We start from the raw sequence: 19,647 nt of genomic DNA, 5'->3' as shown, positions 1-19,647 counted from the left end.
TCTGTTGATCCCCTTTCTCCCCTCACTGCTCTGGCTAACAACATCCCGGGCTTTTTCTTTCTCCATAGCGGCATGCAGCCGCCGGTTTGTCAAAGCAGCGGATCTCTTGGTCCGCTGTCTGAGTATATTCGTCCAGCTTATTCTTTATATCTAGAGTGAGTTGTGGTGTTGGAGTAAACACGTATTGGGCTTGTATTGATGCTATTTGCGCTTCTAGTCATTGCAATCTATTCCTAATGTCTTTAAGGATGCCGCTTTCTGTTGATATGGAGATGCCCCTTATATACACCTTAAATGCTTGCCACAATATCGCAAGAGAGGACACTGAGTTCTCATTGAGATCAAAGTATTCTTGTATGTGCTGGTCCATTGCGTTTTTATAGGCCAGATCTCGTAGCACAGCCGGTTTGAATCTCTATGGGGGCCTACCAACCGCGGCGCCAGGTATTCGCAATGCCAGAAGTATGGGGGAGTGATCTGAGTACATCCTGGGGAGCATCTGAGTGTCTGTGACCCATGATAATGCTGTGTTATCCACCAACCAAATATCTATCCTGGAATGCATATCATGTACTGTCGAGTAATATGTGTACCCTCTCTCAGAGGGATGTAGCGTCCTCCATGTGTCCTTCAAGTTCAAATCTGCCATATGTGTGATAATTGTGCTGCTTTGGTTAACGCTCTCACTTGTGTCGAAGTACGGTCGATATTCACATCAAGAATAGTATTGAAGTTCCGCACGCATATCAAATGGGCCTTGGGGAAAATTGCCAGTTTCCCAAAAATTGTGGAGTAGAATTCCGGGTCGTCTATGTTCGGCCCGTATACGTTGAGGACTATATCTTTGTCTCGTAGAATTCCATGTACTAACACATATCTCCCCTCAGTATCGCATTCCACTTCTTTCCATGTGAACAGCAAGGTCTTGTGTATCAAGATTGCTGTACCTCTAGCCCTTTTCGAATAAGTTGTGAAATATTGGTGTGTTCCCCAATTTGGAACCAGCTGCCCCTCCAGTTGTGGCCCTACATGCGTCTCTTGTAAGAAAACAATCTTGGGGGTCTGTCTGTTAATATATGCTATAATTTTCTGTTTCTTAACTCTGGAGGCCAGACCTCGAACATTCCATTACTTTAATATCATCAATACCTGTTTCAGCCATTCCACATGAAGTGATCATGAACGTGTGTTTGCAAATATTTTTTTACAATACTTTCAGAATGTCCAGTGTACATTACCTGTGTGCTTTTTATTTTCTTCCCCTCCATAACATAACTCCCACCCATCGTGTTAAACTCCCCCCTCCCCCCACCCTCACAGTTCCCCTAACTTCAACTGTGCTTTTAGGATCCCAACCCTTCCCCCCCTCCAACTGAGTGCGCACCTGCTACAGGGGGGCCTGCGGCAATTCCCAGTGCCTATGCCTTTCTAAACCTTGAGTAAGGGTAACCGGTTCCATAAGTTGCTCTCTCACATGTTGTTGTCTGCGGGGGACATTACAATGCAGCATACCACACTTATTGAAACATTCCCGCCCCCACATAGAGCTACCCCCAAAAGGGGGAGCTGACAATTCAGGACCTATGCTTCATTAGTTAAACATTCTGCTAATGCGCAACCGTAAAGACTACTCCTGTTCATTCACTTCAGTGCTCCTCGACGGAGTGGGGATATGTGTCTCAATAAAGTTGGCGGCTTCCTCGGGGAAGGTGAAGAAGTGGATCTTGTTTTGATATTGAATTTTAAGTCCCGCCGGGTAAAGCATGGCGTACTGGACCTGTCGTTCCCGGAGCAGTTTCTTAACCCCGTTGAAAAGTTTCCTCTCTTGTTGTACCGCCAGTGTGAAGTCTGGAAAGATCCGTATAACGTTGGCTTCCCATCTCAGCTCCTGCTTTTCCCTTGCCGCCCTCAGTATCAAGTCCCTGTCCCTATAGTTCATCACACGGGCTATGATTGGTCTAGGGTATGCTCCTGGCTTCGGTTTCGGGGCCAAAGACCTATGCGCCCGCTCAATAATGAACACTGGTGACCACCCATGGTCTCCCAGCAGTGTGCGCAGGAGGGCCTCAACTCCCTTTTCCATGGAGCCCTTCATTGCTTCCTCCGGTACCCCCGATGTGCGAATGTTGTTGCGCCTTGACCTTGCTTCTAAGTCCTCGCATTTAGTCTTCACCGTTCCTAATTCGATCGCCATCGTGGAGACCATTCTTTTCAGGGCTTCAAGAGCATCTTCAGTGCCCGATATTCTTGTTTCTGCCTCCGTTATACGTGTTGTTGTTTTTTCCAATTTCGTTTTAATGGACGCCACATTTGCGGTAATCCCGTCAAGTTTGTCGTTGAGTGCTGAAAAACCCTGTTGCATTGCAAGGAAAACCGCTTGAGGGTCCATCAACATAGCCGGCAGAGCCTGCTTATCAAGCGGCATCATTACTTCCTCCATCTCGGGTGTTGAATCTTTCTGGATAGTTGTGGTGTATTTGTCGATGGCCCCCTTGCCCTTCTTGTGGCCAAAACTCTTGGGCATTATCCCCCTTTTCTGGTTGATTGTTCAGTAGGGTTAACGAGCTTTGCTTTCTCTGACCGAACTATGGCAGCAAATGCGAGGTGTGGTCATGGCCCCCGGTATGTATTGCAGACAGCAGGCCTGATCAGGTACACACTCCTTTTGTGACCCCCGTATTCCGGTTCACGGCTCGTTTCTTGGTAAGTCTTATCAGAGGTGGGGGGTCGGCGTCAGTATACTTGTTGCAGGTAGTGCGATTTCGGTATTGTGGCACCAGTGCCGTGGTGGGAGCTTGATACGGTCTGTCGCGTTAGCTCCCTTTTCGCTTGTTGTGAAGATGCGGTTCTAGAGTGACCCTGAAAGACCTCCCTTTCCGCCTTCGTATACACTGTCTGCCGCGTTTCTTTGTAATTCCTTCCAATTATATTGCAGGGGCCGGCGGTTCGCGCTTAGTGCAGTGCTGCCACCTCCCCCTCACCGCCCCACTTATCTACGTTGTGCCTGCCGAGGGCCCGGGGTTACCGCTCCTGCAAATCGTCGGTGGATTCTCGTCGCCGGACACAAGCCGAGCACCGCTCGTTCAGAGGTGCCTGAAGGAGGGGGATGGCGGCAGCTGGTGGGGTCCCCGCAGGCGCTCTATGAGGAGCAGAGCACCCGCAGCAGGTTCCAATATCGATGGGCCTCCGGTGTCCTGGGCGCCGCTCGTGCTTTCTTCCGCCGGGCTCCTCCCCTCGAGTTCTGGCTTGACTTCAGGCTCTGTTCCCAGTTCTCCGTGGAGTTCGTATGATGCTTTATCTCGCAGAGCCGTTCACCGTTGGCTTCCAGGTTTCGCCGTCCCGATCAGTAGTGAATGCCATTCAATCCATGTTTCATAGAAGTAGAACCGGACCCGTTAAACAATTATATCTACATTACGGCCCTGGTTCACTCCAGAGCACACACAGGAGCGGCCATTTTCTCCCGTGGGCAAGAGCACCCCCCCCCAGAGTTTGAATGGTTAATTTCCTGTGATACTGTCAGTACATCATGCTCTCTGTGAGCTGGGATGTCAAGGTATGAGCCATCGAGAGAACAATAAATGGAGCAATTTAGCTTACACAATATATCTAGTACAAGTTAACGGGAGACAGGGACTTTGCAAGAATATACGTTGGTCAGAAATTGACCTATCATGCCCATAAGCGGAGTAGGCACATGGTGGGTTATTGGTGTACCCCCTATACCTACAGCATTAACCATTTCATCAGAATGCATTCCTGGTGGAAACACAGAGGCTTTTAGTGTGGATCCTGATGTTCATGTGTCATCCAAACATGAAATATTTTGACCAGCAATAACACAATCAGTGTACACAACCGTATAATCAATCGGTTTGAGTGGTGGAACAAGTTAGGAGACCCCTTGGCAAATCTAACCATCCATCCGAAGTGGTGTCGGTGGAGGCTGGGACCTAGTAATTCTGCTTGGCATGGTTGGCTGTCCGTGTCGATCATCATAATGAGTCTGATGTGGGCAGACAGCTTTTAAGTGTCCACACTTTTTGCAGTAATTACTCTGATCACTGTACATGTTTGTGTAATACCTCCTAGCTTCATGTGATTGCGATGCTCCTCTCCTTCTTCCCCATCCTTGTCCTCATGGTATGGCGCAAAACCCTGTCCTTCTCTGGGAAGGTTGTAAACTCTGTATCTGCAACGCCATAAGTTCTGCTTCAGTAGTTTCTTTCTGTTTTTTGACCTTTTTGTGGAGGTGCTGTGCAGCTAATAAAACCTCTACCAAACCCTTTACTTCCCACCTCTCATACCTTAGGCTGCAAACCCATAACAAATTGATCCACCAAAGCTTGTTACCTTATCTAAGTCAAATTTGGCTTCTTGGGGGAAGCGTCTATGTGATTCATTCTGTGTATATATGTTCCATTTATCCATGTACTTACATGCTTTGGGCTAGTAGTGAGTACAAATGAAGTGTGCTGGACTTCCTTTAGAAGGAAGTGCCACTTTCCTAGACTGACTTGAACCTATTCTCACAGGGGTAAGACAGGGAATGACATATTATGGATTCAGGTCAATTCCTAACTTCGTCTGCATCAGGAGGCTGTTGTGTCCTGTGGCTGGCGAGCTGGCACGCTCATAGCTCACTGCTCTGCCATGTCTTTCCATAGGCTCAGGTATCACCACTTGGTCTCCGTTCCACCCCCTATACAGACATTTCAGTGACACCCATGGGTGTTGGTCATATTCAGTTGACTGCAGGTTCACAGCCTATATCCCCCGTGATGCTACCCACAATACAGAGTGGTATTTCAGCTATTTTCAGAGACTTGGGTAGGTGAGACACATACTCAGTAGAAACAAAGCCTGTTACAGCTCCCATACTAGGAAAGAGGAGAGTGTGAAATATTAAACAGGGTCACAGCTGAGTTGCACATTTAGGGTTTCAGGTGTCAATGTATGGGGTTTAGACAGGGCATCTATTATTCTCAAACGGTTAATCGCACAATTGGGGGCAACTCGCTTTCCTACCCTGTGGTGAATACAATATTACTATACAAAAGGAAAGCTCTAGTAATTGTGTGAATAACTTTCATACATTAGAAAAGACCTAAGGTATATCTTTGAAATACATATAGACCATTACCCATATAAAATGATAAAAAAATACAATCTCAATTTTATTACATAAGGTTATTATTATTACACATACTTAATAATATTAAAAATCATGATATTTTCAATAAAACCAATGATGTTCAATGCATTTTATATAGATCTAATCATACTATCCTACATACAATCCTACATATCATACATCACACCAGGATATTGGGCCTCATTACGAGTCAGGCGGTAACCTCGGCGGTAAAACCGCCTGGTTACCGCCGGACTCGTATTACCATTCCGCCTCCGTGATTCCCGGAATTACCGGGGCATTACAACCCCGGTTTTCCGGGAATCACGGAGGCGGAATGGTGTAAATCCCCATTCCCATTGAATCGGGATCATGGAAACACCGGCAGCATCTCGTAATGCTGCCGGTGTTTCCTCGTCCGCCTGCATGCGGGAGGTGTTAAACCCGCCAGGTCAGACCTGGCGGGAACATCACCTCCCGCCTGCAGGGGTCGGGATCAGGCGGTCCGGAAACAACGGTGGCGGCGGGTTTACCACCACCGTTATTTCCGGACCGCCAGGGTCGTAATGAGGCCCATTGACTTTATACACTATTTAACTCCGGGAGTCTAATTTGGGGATAGGTTTATAATTACTAGAGCTTTCCTTTTGTATAGTAATATGGTTTAGACTGGGCAACTCTCATCCAAAATATTTTCTTCACACCTACACAGAATACATCCATCCAAGTCCCTAATCCATACTACACTATTCTGACTTGCACAGCTGTCTCATATCCTCTTAAGCCCTTTGGGAGCATGGATGCACTGCTTTTTCTTTTTATTCTAAGTGGCAGTAGCCAAACACTTTCACTTTTTCTTATTCAACTTTAAAGTTGTGTAGGCAGGCTACCTCCCCTCCTGTATCCTTGGATAATTGCTGCCATTTTCAGATTGCAGATTTCAGCTTTTTTTTTACCAGAGAAAAACATTTACCCCAACCTGTTTCAAACAATACTATACAAGACCTGACAATACACTGATGCAATTATCTGTTTTCCCCAACCCACGGTTTTCAGTCGGCTCTGCTTCTGCATCTGCTCTGTCCACTTTCCCTGAGTCTCCGGGAGTTCCAGCCAGCTCTCCCCTCAGACAAAATTGTATCTCCTGGGCCCACAGAGATCAACGGGAGGTGCGCCCAGCGACTTTTGGACTTGGCTGCAAGGCAGCCGCAACCCGACATTGAAGGCACCAATCTTGTCATGGCAAAAAGAATAGACCTTAAATCACTTTCGCTTACCCACAAGTGTCTCAATAACCAGGCATCTACATATCTATGTGACACCTTCTCTCGACACATCTCATTGCGGCCCAGTAGAACAGCACAATCTCACTGTGTTGTCATCCCACTATTTAACCTTCAACGGGCGGGTGGAGTCAGTTTCCCAGTCCTTGCAGCGAAAAATTGAATGCGCTCCCTATCACCATAAGAGAAGGACCTTCCCTTTCGCTCTTCCGCAATAAGATCAAAACATGGTTCATGGATCAGAACCATAACAGAATCACTTCATAACACCTTCAACACTGACTCTGCCATTGCACATGCGCTATCTTTGCATACATGCCTTTAAACTGTATATTTTTTGCCTCTATCTGTATATATTTGACTGAGTAACATGCCTTTTCTCTATACTTCACCATTTACTGTTATTTCTATATATTTGGTATTGTTAATATTTGTACATTCTTGTATGCACTTCATGTAAGTTTTCAGCGCCCAGATGCCCCAGGGTTTGGCGCTCCATACAAATAAATAAATACAAATACAAATACAAAAATGACCACTGACTATTCCAGTGGATTGTTGAATAATTTATGTCAAAAACAAACAGCAAAACGACAAAATACCAATGACAGTATGAGACTTCGATGCAAGTGAGAACACTCCTCCCTCCATGCACCGTTCTCTTATACCCAAAGGAACACATGCATTTGAATGGAAGGGGAGGTCTAGACAGGACAGGGAATCATACTGAAACAATTAAACAAGCAGGGAACAAAGCCTCACTATAAACATTTCTGATGCCAGCTTTGTTAATGCATTAACACAGTGTTATCAGGAAGGACAGCATGAAGTGATATATTTATTGGAGCTGAATATACTCCACAGAGGTTCACACACGGTCTAAGGCACATGAGCATACATAGAGTATGATAACTTCCATCTGCTAAAGCTGCTTTTCCTAAGAAAGCGGGAGCCTAAACCACGCTTACCTTTGCCAAAAGGGAAACATGTCAGAAGCGAGAGTTATGAAGGTGAGCATAGCTATACCTTAGGTGAAAGGCCTCCATTGCAAGGTCATGAGCAATAAAGTCTAAAGCCTCGCCTTGCACTGGCAAGAAACAGTAGTTTAAAAATGGCAGATTCAGTACCTACTCAAAATTGTAATGCAGCAGTGTGCTAGGGCAGTACTTTACATTTTCAATACCAGACTTTCTCCCGCAACATGTATGCATGTATGCATGATGGAGATCAGCAATGCCAGCGGTCAAAACAAAGTAGTGGGCCTTATTATATGTTTGGTGGTATCCTGCCAGTAAATACGATAGGATACCATCAAATGGATTTTACCATTACCGGCACGGGATCTGCCGGAAATTCCAAGTGCTGGCAATGGTAGTTACTCCCGATTTCATGGAGTCCAGGACTTCATGGGGTGAGTAGCTGGTATTACCTGCACCAATAATAACGGTGCTGGTAATACCGACAGTTTTTGATGGTGGGGTGCCTGAATTACCTCCAGCTCTGAGCAGAATCTATTGGAATCAGCCCTTTCCACAGAGAATAGGCTGTGGATTCCCTGCACAGTGCTGGCAACCCCACACACCAACTATGATGTGAGGTTTCCTTCCATCAATCCTGCACCATGCAGGGAATCATTAGAAAATGGGGTAAGTGCAGTGGTGGATATTGACTTTTTTACCGCAGTATTCCACCTAGTGCGTGGATAATCGGGAGAAGGGTGGGCAGGTGGTGGGTTTCAGCCGGGGACAGGGCACGGAATATTTTAGTCACCCCCATAAACATTTGCCCCTCAACCCGTTAGAAAATAAATCAAAAACCCCTGGAAAATAGTCGTAGATTTGATAATATTGTTAGCAAAGTATAAAATGTGCAACCCTTCAAAAAAATAAAAATGCACATCAATATTTCCTGTGCATTGTAACATTGAGATGGGAATTCAGACCACTCCTTGTGGGGACGTGTCTTGCCTCTCAACTTAGCGAGCACTGTTTAAACCCTGTCCCAACACGAACGCACGGCAGCATTCAAAAGTAAATGTGAGGTGCACATGGGAGTGCACATGGATTTCTGAGAATGGGCAGACATTTTTTTGCTGGATCTCGGATCCAGGAAGATCACGCCCAATGACAGCACTGGGCAATGGGGTGAGCAGAAGAGAAATACTTTATTTTTCAGTTTTCTTTTGAAAGATCACTCAAGTCTAGGTCAGTGACACAAAATTTGGCTTTGATTTTCAAAAGATTCTTGTAACCTCTTAGTAAGTTGTCAGGATGCTGATTATTCACCTGGGGACTCATGGATGAATATTCTCACAAGTGTGTCATTCTGCACCATATTGTCAGCTTGGCAAACATTGACATAGTCCTCAAATGTATTCATTCAAAACTTTTTTCCCCAGCTGTAAAACAGTGCAAACCAGCATGCACAAGTGCAAAGCATCTGTAATGATATCCAGCTGTTTAAACATCTGAATGGCAGTTGTCCTCTAGTCATTACAATTAATGGGTATGGTTCCAGCGTGGCCTGAATGCACACGTGACTCATGTAGTAACGTTTGATGATAATCTCCCTTGGAGCATGTCATATTTTTTGCGCAGTTCTGAAGTAGGTGGCTATTTAGAAAATAGGCAAACAATGGGCCTCATTACAAGTCAGCCGGTCTGGAAACAGCGGTGGCGGTAAATCTGCCGCCACCATTGTTTCCGGATCGGCTGATTCTGAGTCCTGCAGGCAGGAGGTGTCACTCCCGCCAGGTCTGTTATAGACGGAAGCAGTGTTTCCATGGTTCCCATCCCCATGGAGTCCCATGGGAATGGGGATTTACAGAATTCCGCATCCAGAATTATGGTGTCACCAGGGTTGTAATGCCCCGGTGATTCTGGCAATCACAGAGGCGGAATGGAAGTACGGGTCTGGCGGCAGCCTGCCGTTTTTTCCAGCACGGCTACTTCCGGACTCGTAATGAGGCCCAATATCTTTATTGTATATTGTGTAAAGGAGGGGTCTGCAACTTGTGGCTCTCCAGATGTTTTGGTCCATGATGACCATGATCCCTCAATACTGACTACACTGCCTGAATTGAATGGGAGTTATAGTACACATCATCTTGTCATCAGGAAGTGAATTCATGTATTCGGGATGAGTGAAGTGATTATTACGAACCTGTGTATGAGTGAGTGAGCGGGCATGCAGGCGAGTGAGCAAGTAATCAAGAAGCTGTTTAAGGTATTCCACACATACTCACTTTTGCATGCACCCTGCTCCCATAGGTTGCATCGAAAACGTCAAGCCCTTAGTGGATTAGCTATTCATTCTTGACATTCTGTTTTGTGGTAGACTGGCCACTAAAGATCTGAAGATTATAAATGCTGGTGTAAGAAAGACATTTGCATTTGAAAACATTTGGAGGAGTCTACCATCAGATATATTCAAGGAGTCTCTCCTCCTCAACACCTAGGCCATCATGTCGCCGCTCAAGCCACATGACTCTCTAGACGCTGCCCGGCCCTCTCCTCCCTGCCACCCGGGACGGCTGCACCCCACCTCTGTATACGACCCCCCAACCCCCCGCCTCTGTATATCTGTAAAGCACTCTGTTATTTATCTGTATTGTTGTATACCTCTGTAAAGCTCTCCGTTCCTTGCTTCTTGAAGCTAGGTCTGTGCTCAATGAATAATAATATTAAAAACATTGCAGTGAGGCAAAGACTGAAAGACTTATTTTTTTGCTTGTTTTGTTTCAGCTACTTTGTTCCTGGAACACTGGAAACGTCTTCAGATGCGGTTGAGCTACTACTGGGATTTAACAGGACTAGAGGAGGAGGAAGTAAGTGCGCGTGCTCTCAGCAGTGGTTTCCCGTGGAATGTTTTGACCTTTAGTTTTAAGCAGTGCAAGCCCATGCTATGAAGATTCATCATGGGAAGGTTATTTAAATAAGGTAGTAGGATATGTTATGTACTAATGAGGGAGAATGGCCGCGTTTGTGTGTGTGTTCGTGCGCACTGCAGTGCAGTGTTTACAATGGCAGTGGGACTAGAATTGTGGTCAGTTCGCAGAGTATCACATTCCACCGCTGCGGAAAATTGTACCCAGTTGGGCCTGCATAACTGGAGAAGGAACCTTGCTAGCCAAAATGTACAGCAACGCAGACTTTTTCATCTTACGAAATCAGTGTTTCAAATACTTATAAAAATAAGGGTGTCTGTGTGTCTTATATGTATTCAGTTGTGCTTTTTATTTACAAAGTCTACATTTCTGGAGGAAGTTCGCTCTATTTCTCTGTGAAAATGTATAGTGCTGGGCAAACATCGCCAAGATAAGCCTGCCGGCCACCTAATCTTTCCGTTTGTTTCAAGGTGACCCGTGGGTTCCTGCAGTTTTCCACCTTAAAATAGCATTTGAATATTTAGTCATTTTCAAAACGTGAACTTCTGAGAGAGTTTAAAGGCAACCAACCTGAACGCTCAAACTTCGGAGAGCGTTTCAATGTCGGATGAGAAGCCAGCTCCCTTTGTGTCGCTCTGCAAGGTTTGGTAGCCTGCTGGAGGGAGGGAAATGGTAAACCGACAGCTTGAGGATCAAGAGAGTGCTTTGAATTTGCAGTTCAGAATTTTGATAGCGTTATTTTTCCTTCTTCATCTTATTTGTTGATGGATCTTTGGATGCTCTTTCTGTTTTATTCTTTTCAAACGATTTTCTGATTCATTCATTCCTTACCCTCATTGCAGCTCTTTGCTTTACATTAATACTTAGTTTATCCATTAATTTACTAATTATTCCTGAAATGTGCTTTTAACTTCACTCCACCTTGTCTTTCTTTGTTGCCTTTCATTTACTCTTTTGAAGTTCGAGGAAAGTTAGGAGATGGCTAGAAAAGCGACTTTGTGGGAGCAATTCGGCTTCTGCGTGTCCTTCTCTGAGGAGGAAGTTGATGTGGAGGAGGTATTTGTGGTGCAGGGGGAGTCCCTGATCATTAAGACTGAGTGTAGCTTGCTGGGAAGGGAAAGAGTTGCATGTGCTTCTGGAAGATCAAGATGCAATAGCCAATGATGCATCATAATGCGTCCAAGTTAGGTCCCTGGTGGACTGCAGGTGCAGGAGGAGATGGGAGACACTGAGAGTCTCAATGAGGTGGTGGGGGGAGGAGATTTTTCTAGGAGGTGCTTGGGCAGTGATGTAGAAAGGGAAGGATGCGTCATAACAGAGGTGCTATTGCAGGAGGTAGATGAGGTTGTGGTGGAGGATTTTGGCTGTGGGGTGCACATGACAGCTCTTGGTGTAGGAGGTGGCAACTGCCAGAGACGAAAACAGTTATGGGTGCAGGAGGGAGCTGGTGTAGAGGAGGAGAAGGATGTGGAGATAATGCAGTTGCGAGACACAGCTGTAGGGTATGAGGAAAACGTATCTGAGCCGAAGGGATGGAAACTGAGTGGTATAGTTGACAGCTATGGAGGAGGAGGAGTAGGAGGATGAGGATAGGAAGCTTTCTTGGCAGTTGTTGGGGGTGGCTGATCATAGGAGTCTTGAGTTGGGAAAAGAGTTACTGTAGGGGCAAAGTATGAAAGGTCAGGAAACTATTCCACCAGTACCAGTCATTTAGTCTTTGGTGTAGATTTACATTACTGTGCCCAAAGGGGAGGTGGTTCAAATGGAAATGTGCAGAGTGGAACTCAACATTTACTAAAGTTTGCGTGGTGATTTGTATCTCTATTTCTATTTATTTGAAGAACAGGGATATCAATTTCAAAGAGGAATGACTTACAATAACACATGCACAGATAGCAGAGGCATTTCATGAAGGGGGTCTGTACAATAGTATAAAGATGAAAACAAGTAGTGTGCCGCGTTATGAGGGTGTGCACAATTAGAACATATACCAAGGGGAAAAAAAACCGGAAACTAAATGTTTATAAGGAAACAGGTGACTTACAAAGGTAACATGAACCCAAGGGGCCAAGTGCCTCAAACGAAAGAGGACTACTAATTAAATATACAAAATAACATTATTAAACGTCACTGGATGCAGTGCTGGTTTGTGGTAGGGAGGATGGGTAGAGGGCAGGCATTGGCATTGCACCATGCAGAACCACATTCAGATATGCCAGATGCCACCTAAAAGACCCACATAGCTTCCAACAACCACCTTACACCTGACACCTCCCGTGGCAGGTTTGAATCACCTGCCAGCACTCCTGGAAGTTCTAGACCTTCACTGCTACATTGTGAGGCACAGCACCATGGATTGCATGCCAGTACAGCTGGCAGTTGGTCAAGGCACGCAGGCAAGGCCACAGCAACATCCAGTCCCTGCCGGTAAATTCTAAACCTTCACTACCACATTATGAGGCATAACACCATGGATAGCACTTGGTCAAGGCATGGAGGCAAGGCCACAGCAACATCCAGTCTCTGCTGGTCTCAGCCGCGTAGTAGCCGCATGCGATTCGACATATGCTATGCAGATTTCTGCTGTATCTCCCTCCTTCCCACAAGGTAAGCCAAACAGTCTAGGCACCTTTGGCTTTAACAACATCGATTCTGCCCCCCTGCTCACAACTTAATGGGTTTTCATGTTAGCGTGTGCATCACACATCCCACTGACATGCCCAACACCTTTCCTCATGCCAGCATGCCCAAACCCCAAAGGACACTCTGGTCCCGTGCCTTCTACACAGAAAAGCTGCACAATAACCCAGCCCACCTGACCCATTATCCCACTACACCTACTGTGACACTCTATCGCTTGCCCTGAACCTTATGGCTGCTACGGCACTTAAAGCAGCCTGTTTGGAGCACCCACTGCCTCCTAGCTCCCCATTGCGACATTCACCGGCCTCTCAATGCAGCCCGAGGCAAGTTCCCACCACAGGTAGCCACTGCATACAGTCAGGAAAGCCCAGCCACTGCTTAACAGTTACGCACCCAAAATGGCTGTGTTTTCACAGTATTTGCCCCGACTGCACTGCTGTCTCCAATGCACAGCTGGAATACAACATCCACTGCCTGTACTCCACACCATGTACCACTGAGCAAAATAAACTGCAGCTCTGGTGCCGAACCACCTAAGAACTATACTTCTCACACCCACGCCTGCTCACGTCGAGGAATGTACATCTCAGAATGCGCACCCGACTCTCCTTAAACGCTGGCCTCACAAACTTGTCCCCTACAACGGCCACCACCAGGAACTGAATTTGACGAGGACCTCGCTGCCATTTTAACTAACTAAAATACCCCTAATACATCTATTTTGCTTATGGGAGACCTCAAGAGGTGGAAGGTTAATCATGCAGATAAAGAAGCGATTTCTCTTGAGCTTGATTTAAAAAATATCAATATCTTGGTCTACAATAACGAAGTGACACATGTTAAAGGTAACATCTTGGACAGGGTTGCGCAAAAAATATGCAGATCGATTCAATCCGTACCACCCATTGTGTCTGGTTGGACCATTTCTCTGGGCTCTTCGAAATAACCATTCCCAGGAAACCTATTCCCCAGGGGAAACCACGTAAAAAGGTAACCTGTAGGACTACTAATAGAATTTGACCGGCTCATCTGCATCAATGTCTACTCAGAATCATGGCACATACATCAGATCTTGATTCACTGGATATACTACTGTTTTCTAGATACAATTCTGCCATGACCGACTTGCTCAACAGCATAGCTCCTGTTAAAACCAGAATCATTAGAGACAGACAAAATCATTGTAGTTGGTTCTCTCCGCAACTTACAAAATCAGTGCTTTGTCTTAATCCTCCTAATACAGAAATATATTGCTATGCAAGGTGAAGCTATACACTGTGTTCTTAGATCTAAGAACAGCTTTCAACAATGTCTCCAGAAAGTTGCTGTGGGGAATCATGCGTGAATGAAAGTGTCCAGCATCTCTGATTTCGTTAGCAAAGCAGTTGTGCACTGGGAACACTGCGAAAGTAAGGTATGGCTTAAGGGGGGAAGTAACAAAGTCCCTTGCCGTAGAGAAAGGGGTCAGACAGGGCTGTGTGATGGCCCCAATTTGGTTCTGTGTGTACATTCAGTAGGTTATTGATGCAATAATGGAGGGCTTTTCGGATTGCCCTAAAATGCCCACGAAAAGGTATCCAACACTTTTGTAGGCGGATGGATACCTTTTTGTAGATGCTGTCATCTTGGCAAGCTCACCTCAAGGTTTGAGATCCTCCCTAAAACCTTTTGAAACTAAATGTAACGAGTTAGAGGCGGTGGTGAACACAGAAAAGACCAAGGTAATATTCTTCAGACTAAAACATTTAAAGTTCTGTGCTCTCCCACTGGCAATAGAGGGTGTTTTACTGCAGCAGATGAGGTGCTTCGACTATCTGGGCATCCGATTCCAGGAGAATGGGGAATAGGTGGCACAGATCGAGAAATGTAACCTGATCCCGAGTAAGCCGAGGGGTCATTAAAGTCTTACAATCATAAGCTAGGGAGTGGTGCAGTTTTGCTGTACCAAGAGCAACATGCCATACCATCAGCAACGTATGGAGTGGAAATCTGGGGCTGCAGAACCATAGGGGCCCTGTACATTACAGAATCCAAATAATTTAAAACAAATCTTTTGTCACTCACTTTGAGCGCCCCAACCGCGTGCGTCTGATTAGATTTGGGCGTTATGCTGGTATGTGATTCGATTGCAGTAAAAACAGTATTATACTGGTTAATGTTGTGGCATACAGATGGACTGGAGCTACATAGACAAGGGCTAATGGGGCTGATTTCAATGGAGGGGCGGGGGAGAAGCTCAAATGGGTAAGACACATAAAAATTACCCTATCCATCTTGGGCAAAAACAGCTTGTGGGAAACCTCCCAAGCATTCGAGGGCAGTCGCGTAAAAGACTCAACGAATGGGACGTCCAGGAGCCATCTGGTGGAAGCAGCCAACAGACTAAAGTGGACCCGGAGTACCTCCTACATAAGACAGCGGTAGGCTTTGAAAAGTATCTTGACCAGATCTGCCCACAACTCGAAAGAGCTCTGTAGCTACGGTTTAGGCTGGGAATACCACCTTTGGCATCTCTTTCTAAAATCTGCAATCAAAATGAGGCCGAAGAATGTCCTCTTTGTGGGGCTAAGAGGGAGTCTGTGATTCACTTTCTGGTGATATGCTCTTGTTCTCTTAAACTACGATGTTTATACCTTCGCCCATTTTTTATAAATGCAAGGCTTTGTCATATCAATGCAGCACAAACCCTTTGCAGACAGTCTAACTGACTTCATGAGGAATATGCAACAGCGCGGTATACACACAGAAGCTGGAAACTTAGACCCAAGAGACAAAAGCACTTTAAGGAGCCTCTGTAGTAACTGTTTAAATCTATGGGCCTCATTACGACCCAGGCGGTAAGTTACCGCCTGGGCGGTGACTTTACCACCATGGCGTAAACTACGTTTACGCCATGGTGGTTGGCGGACTTACCGCCCCATTCTGAGTTTGGCGGGGCGGTAAGTCCCCAATCCCCATTTACCCTTCCCCATTCCCATTTTTGCCCCATAGGGCATAATGGGAGTGGGGAAGGCGTTAATTACGCCACCGTAAATTACGGTGGCGTAATTAACTCCATGGTCCCTTAGCGCCATGGATTTTAACACCTGCTAAAAGCAGGTGTTAAATTCGCCATGGCGCTAAGGGACCTCGTACTCAGGCGGTAAGGGTCGGCGCCGTAAACCCCTTACCACCTGAGTTGTAATGAGGCCCATGTGTGCACTGATACAAGGTTTAGTATATAACATTATAAAACAATAAAACAATATGTTTTAACAGATTTTTAAAGGTAATCTTGTATCAAAAATGTTAAATTGTCAAATGATTGTTTTTTTTAATGAATGTGTATTCTTGCATGGCGCTGTGCTGAAAACAAAGCTTTTGTTGATGGTTACAGTGAGATACTAACTGTCAATTACTTAATTTGTTAAAGCCTGTTAGAGGTGCTGGCTCCCTATCCCACCCTTAACTTCTTCCAGTGTGACCTTCAGTTGTCCCAGTCTTCCTAAAACCTGCTTTGTAGCTAGAATATATGAAATGCCCACCAAAATATGGGTAGCTTCATTGTAAATGTAACTGAAACCAAAAAAGTGTATATTTTTGTTTATAATCTTACATAATTTCTATAAGTTTAACAACCGATAGACCTCAAGCAGATAAATAGTTGAACAATCAATGAATCACCTACTTAATTGTTGCAGAACCCTAAAATAAATTCAGAGTAGGATCAGCGTATATTTTATTGTCTAAAATACAGACGTACTCTGCAATTAGGTAGAGATAAAGTATTTGCATTGAAATGGTTAATGATCAAACCATATTGATATATTAATCGGTGTACTCGCTAAACAATTAAACAGAAACCTGTTTTCATAAACATTACTTTAAAGTGATGTAGCACCTTTTATTTAAACTTAAGATCATTATCCATTATTAACTCAAGAAAGCTAGCAAATCTAGACAGGCTTATGGCAGAGGGAGCTCTGCCATGGATGTCATTTCACCAAAATGCCTGGGGTAATGGATGTGACATCATGCGCCTGATGACAACACAGGAAGTGATGTCTAATTCCCTTTGACCTGGATGACATCATTTCCTCTCTAACCATGATGACGTCACCGGATGTGGTTTGAGGGCATAAAAAAAAGTCCATACATGTACAATTTTTAAAATACCAATAAAATAAATAAATATAATAAAATACCAATACAGTATCCAAAATTCCAATAGCTGCAAGTCACCAACAGTGCACAGGAGCCATAATTAATTATACTGATTAATCGCGCAATCCACAACAATGGCCCTGAATTCCTGCAAGACAAAATTGTCCCTTACCAACCTTCCAGGAACCTCAGATCTTGCAATGCATTCCGCCTATGATCCCACTGCATAACTGCATAAGACTTGGTGCTCCTCCTTCTCCGTCCAAGTGCCAACCATCTGGAATTCCATCCCCTTACACATTCGCAACATCAAAAACCTGAAATTCAGGAAGGCCCTTAAAACCTGATTGAGTGAGATAAGTGTAAGGTGAAGGGACAATGCACACTCCTAATGCTTTTTAATTCCAAACACTCTTATTCCAAATATTTGGATCCATTTTAGCTGCAGGGTCTGGTGAATGGGAGACTTAACCCAGACTAACAACAACTAGTATAAGAAAACAGAAAGCCAGAAACCCAAGAGCTGTGGATTGGTTAATTTAAGAAAAAATCAACATGAATTAACAAAATCATTTGGAATCAAAGTGTATTTAACAACCTCCAAATACAAACCATACTCCTTTAAATCATCAAAACATCTGTATCCAGTTGTGGAGAAAACCTTCAGTTACAGGAAAAACCTACAATAACCAATTGGAGAGCACATGCCAATGTTTCGCCCTACTCAGCTTTTACCAGGTTATCCATCATTTAGAAATCTTGCATATGTTCTATGTGCCCTAAAAACCTGGCTCTTCCCAATACTCTCCTAAGCCACTGCACCCCGTGAATACACCACTAATAAACTCCACCAGTCCACATGAGAGACAACTAACAATGAGATAAGTGGCCCTGGTTAGCACACGCAGATCATTAACTATTTCACTGCCTCTTTCACCCGCATCGCTCATTCTGGGAAGCGCCCAACACTAACCCTCTCCTTTTGTTCATTATATGTGGAGACCTCCTGCACTGCGAAACCTGGCCCTTCTGCCCACCATACAGGATTCTCATTCTTAGGTGAACCCTCCCAGTTCGCCTACTATATGACAAATCATACTGCAGTGTGATATCCAGGCCTCTCTACCCTATACAGAATCTGCAATTCTAGGTGTAGCCTCAACCTAAGTTCCCAATATCTCTAAACCTTTGGCACTGTGAAACATAGGCCATCCCCCCACTGTACAGGATCCTCTAATCTAGGTTTTGACTCCGTCTCTGCCTATGATACGCGGATACCGGCTAGAGTAGGAAACCTAGGCCCATCGCTACAGGACTCTCAATTCGAGACCCGAACAAATAAGCATTCTCGCAGCCTACAGTACGTATAGCTCACACCACTAGCGTGGACACAGGCCACAGCCATGGGCATACATCCATGCATGATAGAATGCGTCTAGGGCTAAGCACATCCAGCTTAGTTTCACACATAGCCGTCCAGACTGAAACACCTGACGTACCACAACACTTCTTTCACTATCATACAGCGACCACCACCCGAAAGAAGCCCAGTATAACTGGCCTCACATAGACTCTCTCGACAACAGCATTCTATCTCTAACCTTCAAGAGCACCCACCCACGTGTCTGACCTCTACTGGGCTGCTTAGTTGAGCCTTGCCAGCCACCCAATCTTAGAATGGCAAACATGCACACACGCATCTAAGCTAATCCTCTAGAATCTCTAACCACATTGGCTACGGTCACGAAGGGCATTCAACCAAGAAAAAAGTGCATTGAAACCACACAAGTGGGGAAAGAGCGCTATATAAATAACAAATAAAATACAATACAATATACATTGCGCTTTTGCCAAATTACTAGACATAGCACATATTTACATACAATTATCATGCCAGCTGAAGTTGATGCATCGTTTATCAACCATGCAAGAATGAAAGGCTGAGTCGAAATTGACAGGATTCAAACCTGTGACCTGCAGATCGCACAGATTGCAACAGCGAGCGTTCAACCCGCTGAGCAATCATACCGCTTTGCTAATAAAAATGCAATGTCACAATAAGATAACATCTCAAAACTGGCTGCACAATGTAGAACAGACATATAATACATTTATGTTTGCTGTAGCCTTGATGATGCACAGTAGTAAATGCTGCAGCACAGTAAGACATACCCAGACTGGCTCCACCAAAATGCCAATCTAACCACGTAATAACACTTACTTTATTGTACCTGCTGTAAGGCAGACCTCCAGACAACCAGACAAAGAAAAAGCAATCCTCTAAGGGAAAAAAGGTCAGCACTTTGCAAGGAAAATATGTTTCTTTTGTACACAGAAAGGAAAAGGGTAACAGAGGGTCTTGTAGAACCCAACTGCCACGGAGATCACTGTTAGTTCAATGCAAATGAAAAGCATGCCATTATAAGGCGAAACATCGTCCATAATGATGCACACAGTATATAGTGTTCATCTGCCACCCTCATTGGCTACCACCTATATACATACTACCAGTCCCCTATAGCCCGTCGGCCAAGTGGCCACATCCTAATTTACCCTAC

The 19,647-nt window shown here is 44.9% G+C and overlaps 1 protein-coding gene across 3 annotated transcripts in view; it reads left to right on the top strand.

Annotated features, from left to right (window-relative positions):
- The window catches only part of ANO2 (anoctamin 2), a 2,341,832-nt gene that overhangs the window by 1,386,049 nt on the left and 936,136 nt on the right, over positions 1-19,647 (top strand). For all 3 annotated transcript variants that reach the window (XR_011281759.1, XM_069628333.1, XM_069628334.1), the window contains one exon: positions 10,161-10,243. Coding sequence is in view for 2 of the 3 variants with exons in the window: in XM_069628333.1 (XP_069484434.1) it covers positions 10,161-10,243 (83 nt within the window). In the remaining variant the exon portion in view is untranslated. The remainder of the gene's footprint in view (positions 1-10,160; positions 10,244-19,647) is intronic.

Source organism: Ambystoma mexicanum, chromosome 12 (genome assembly GCF_040938575.1).
Source record: "Ambystoma mexicanum isolate Mex_15411 chromosome 12, UKY_AmexF1_1, whole genome shotgun sequence".
Classification (NCBI taxonomy): domain Eukaryota; kingdom Metazoa; phylum Chordata; class Amphibia; order Caudata; family Ambystomatidae; genus Ambystoma; species Ambystoma mexicanum.
The sequence above is the reverse complement of the archived record's forward strand: the minus strand, read 5'-3'. Positions and strand labels throughout refer to the sequence as shown.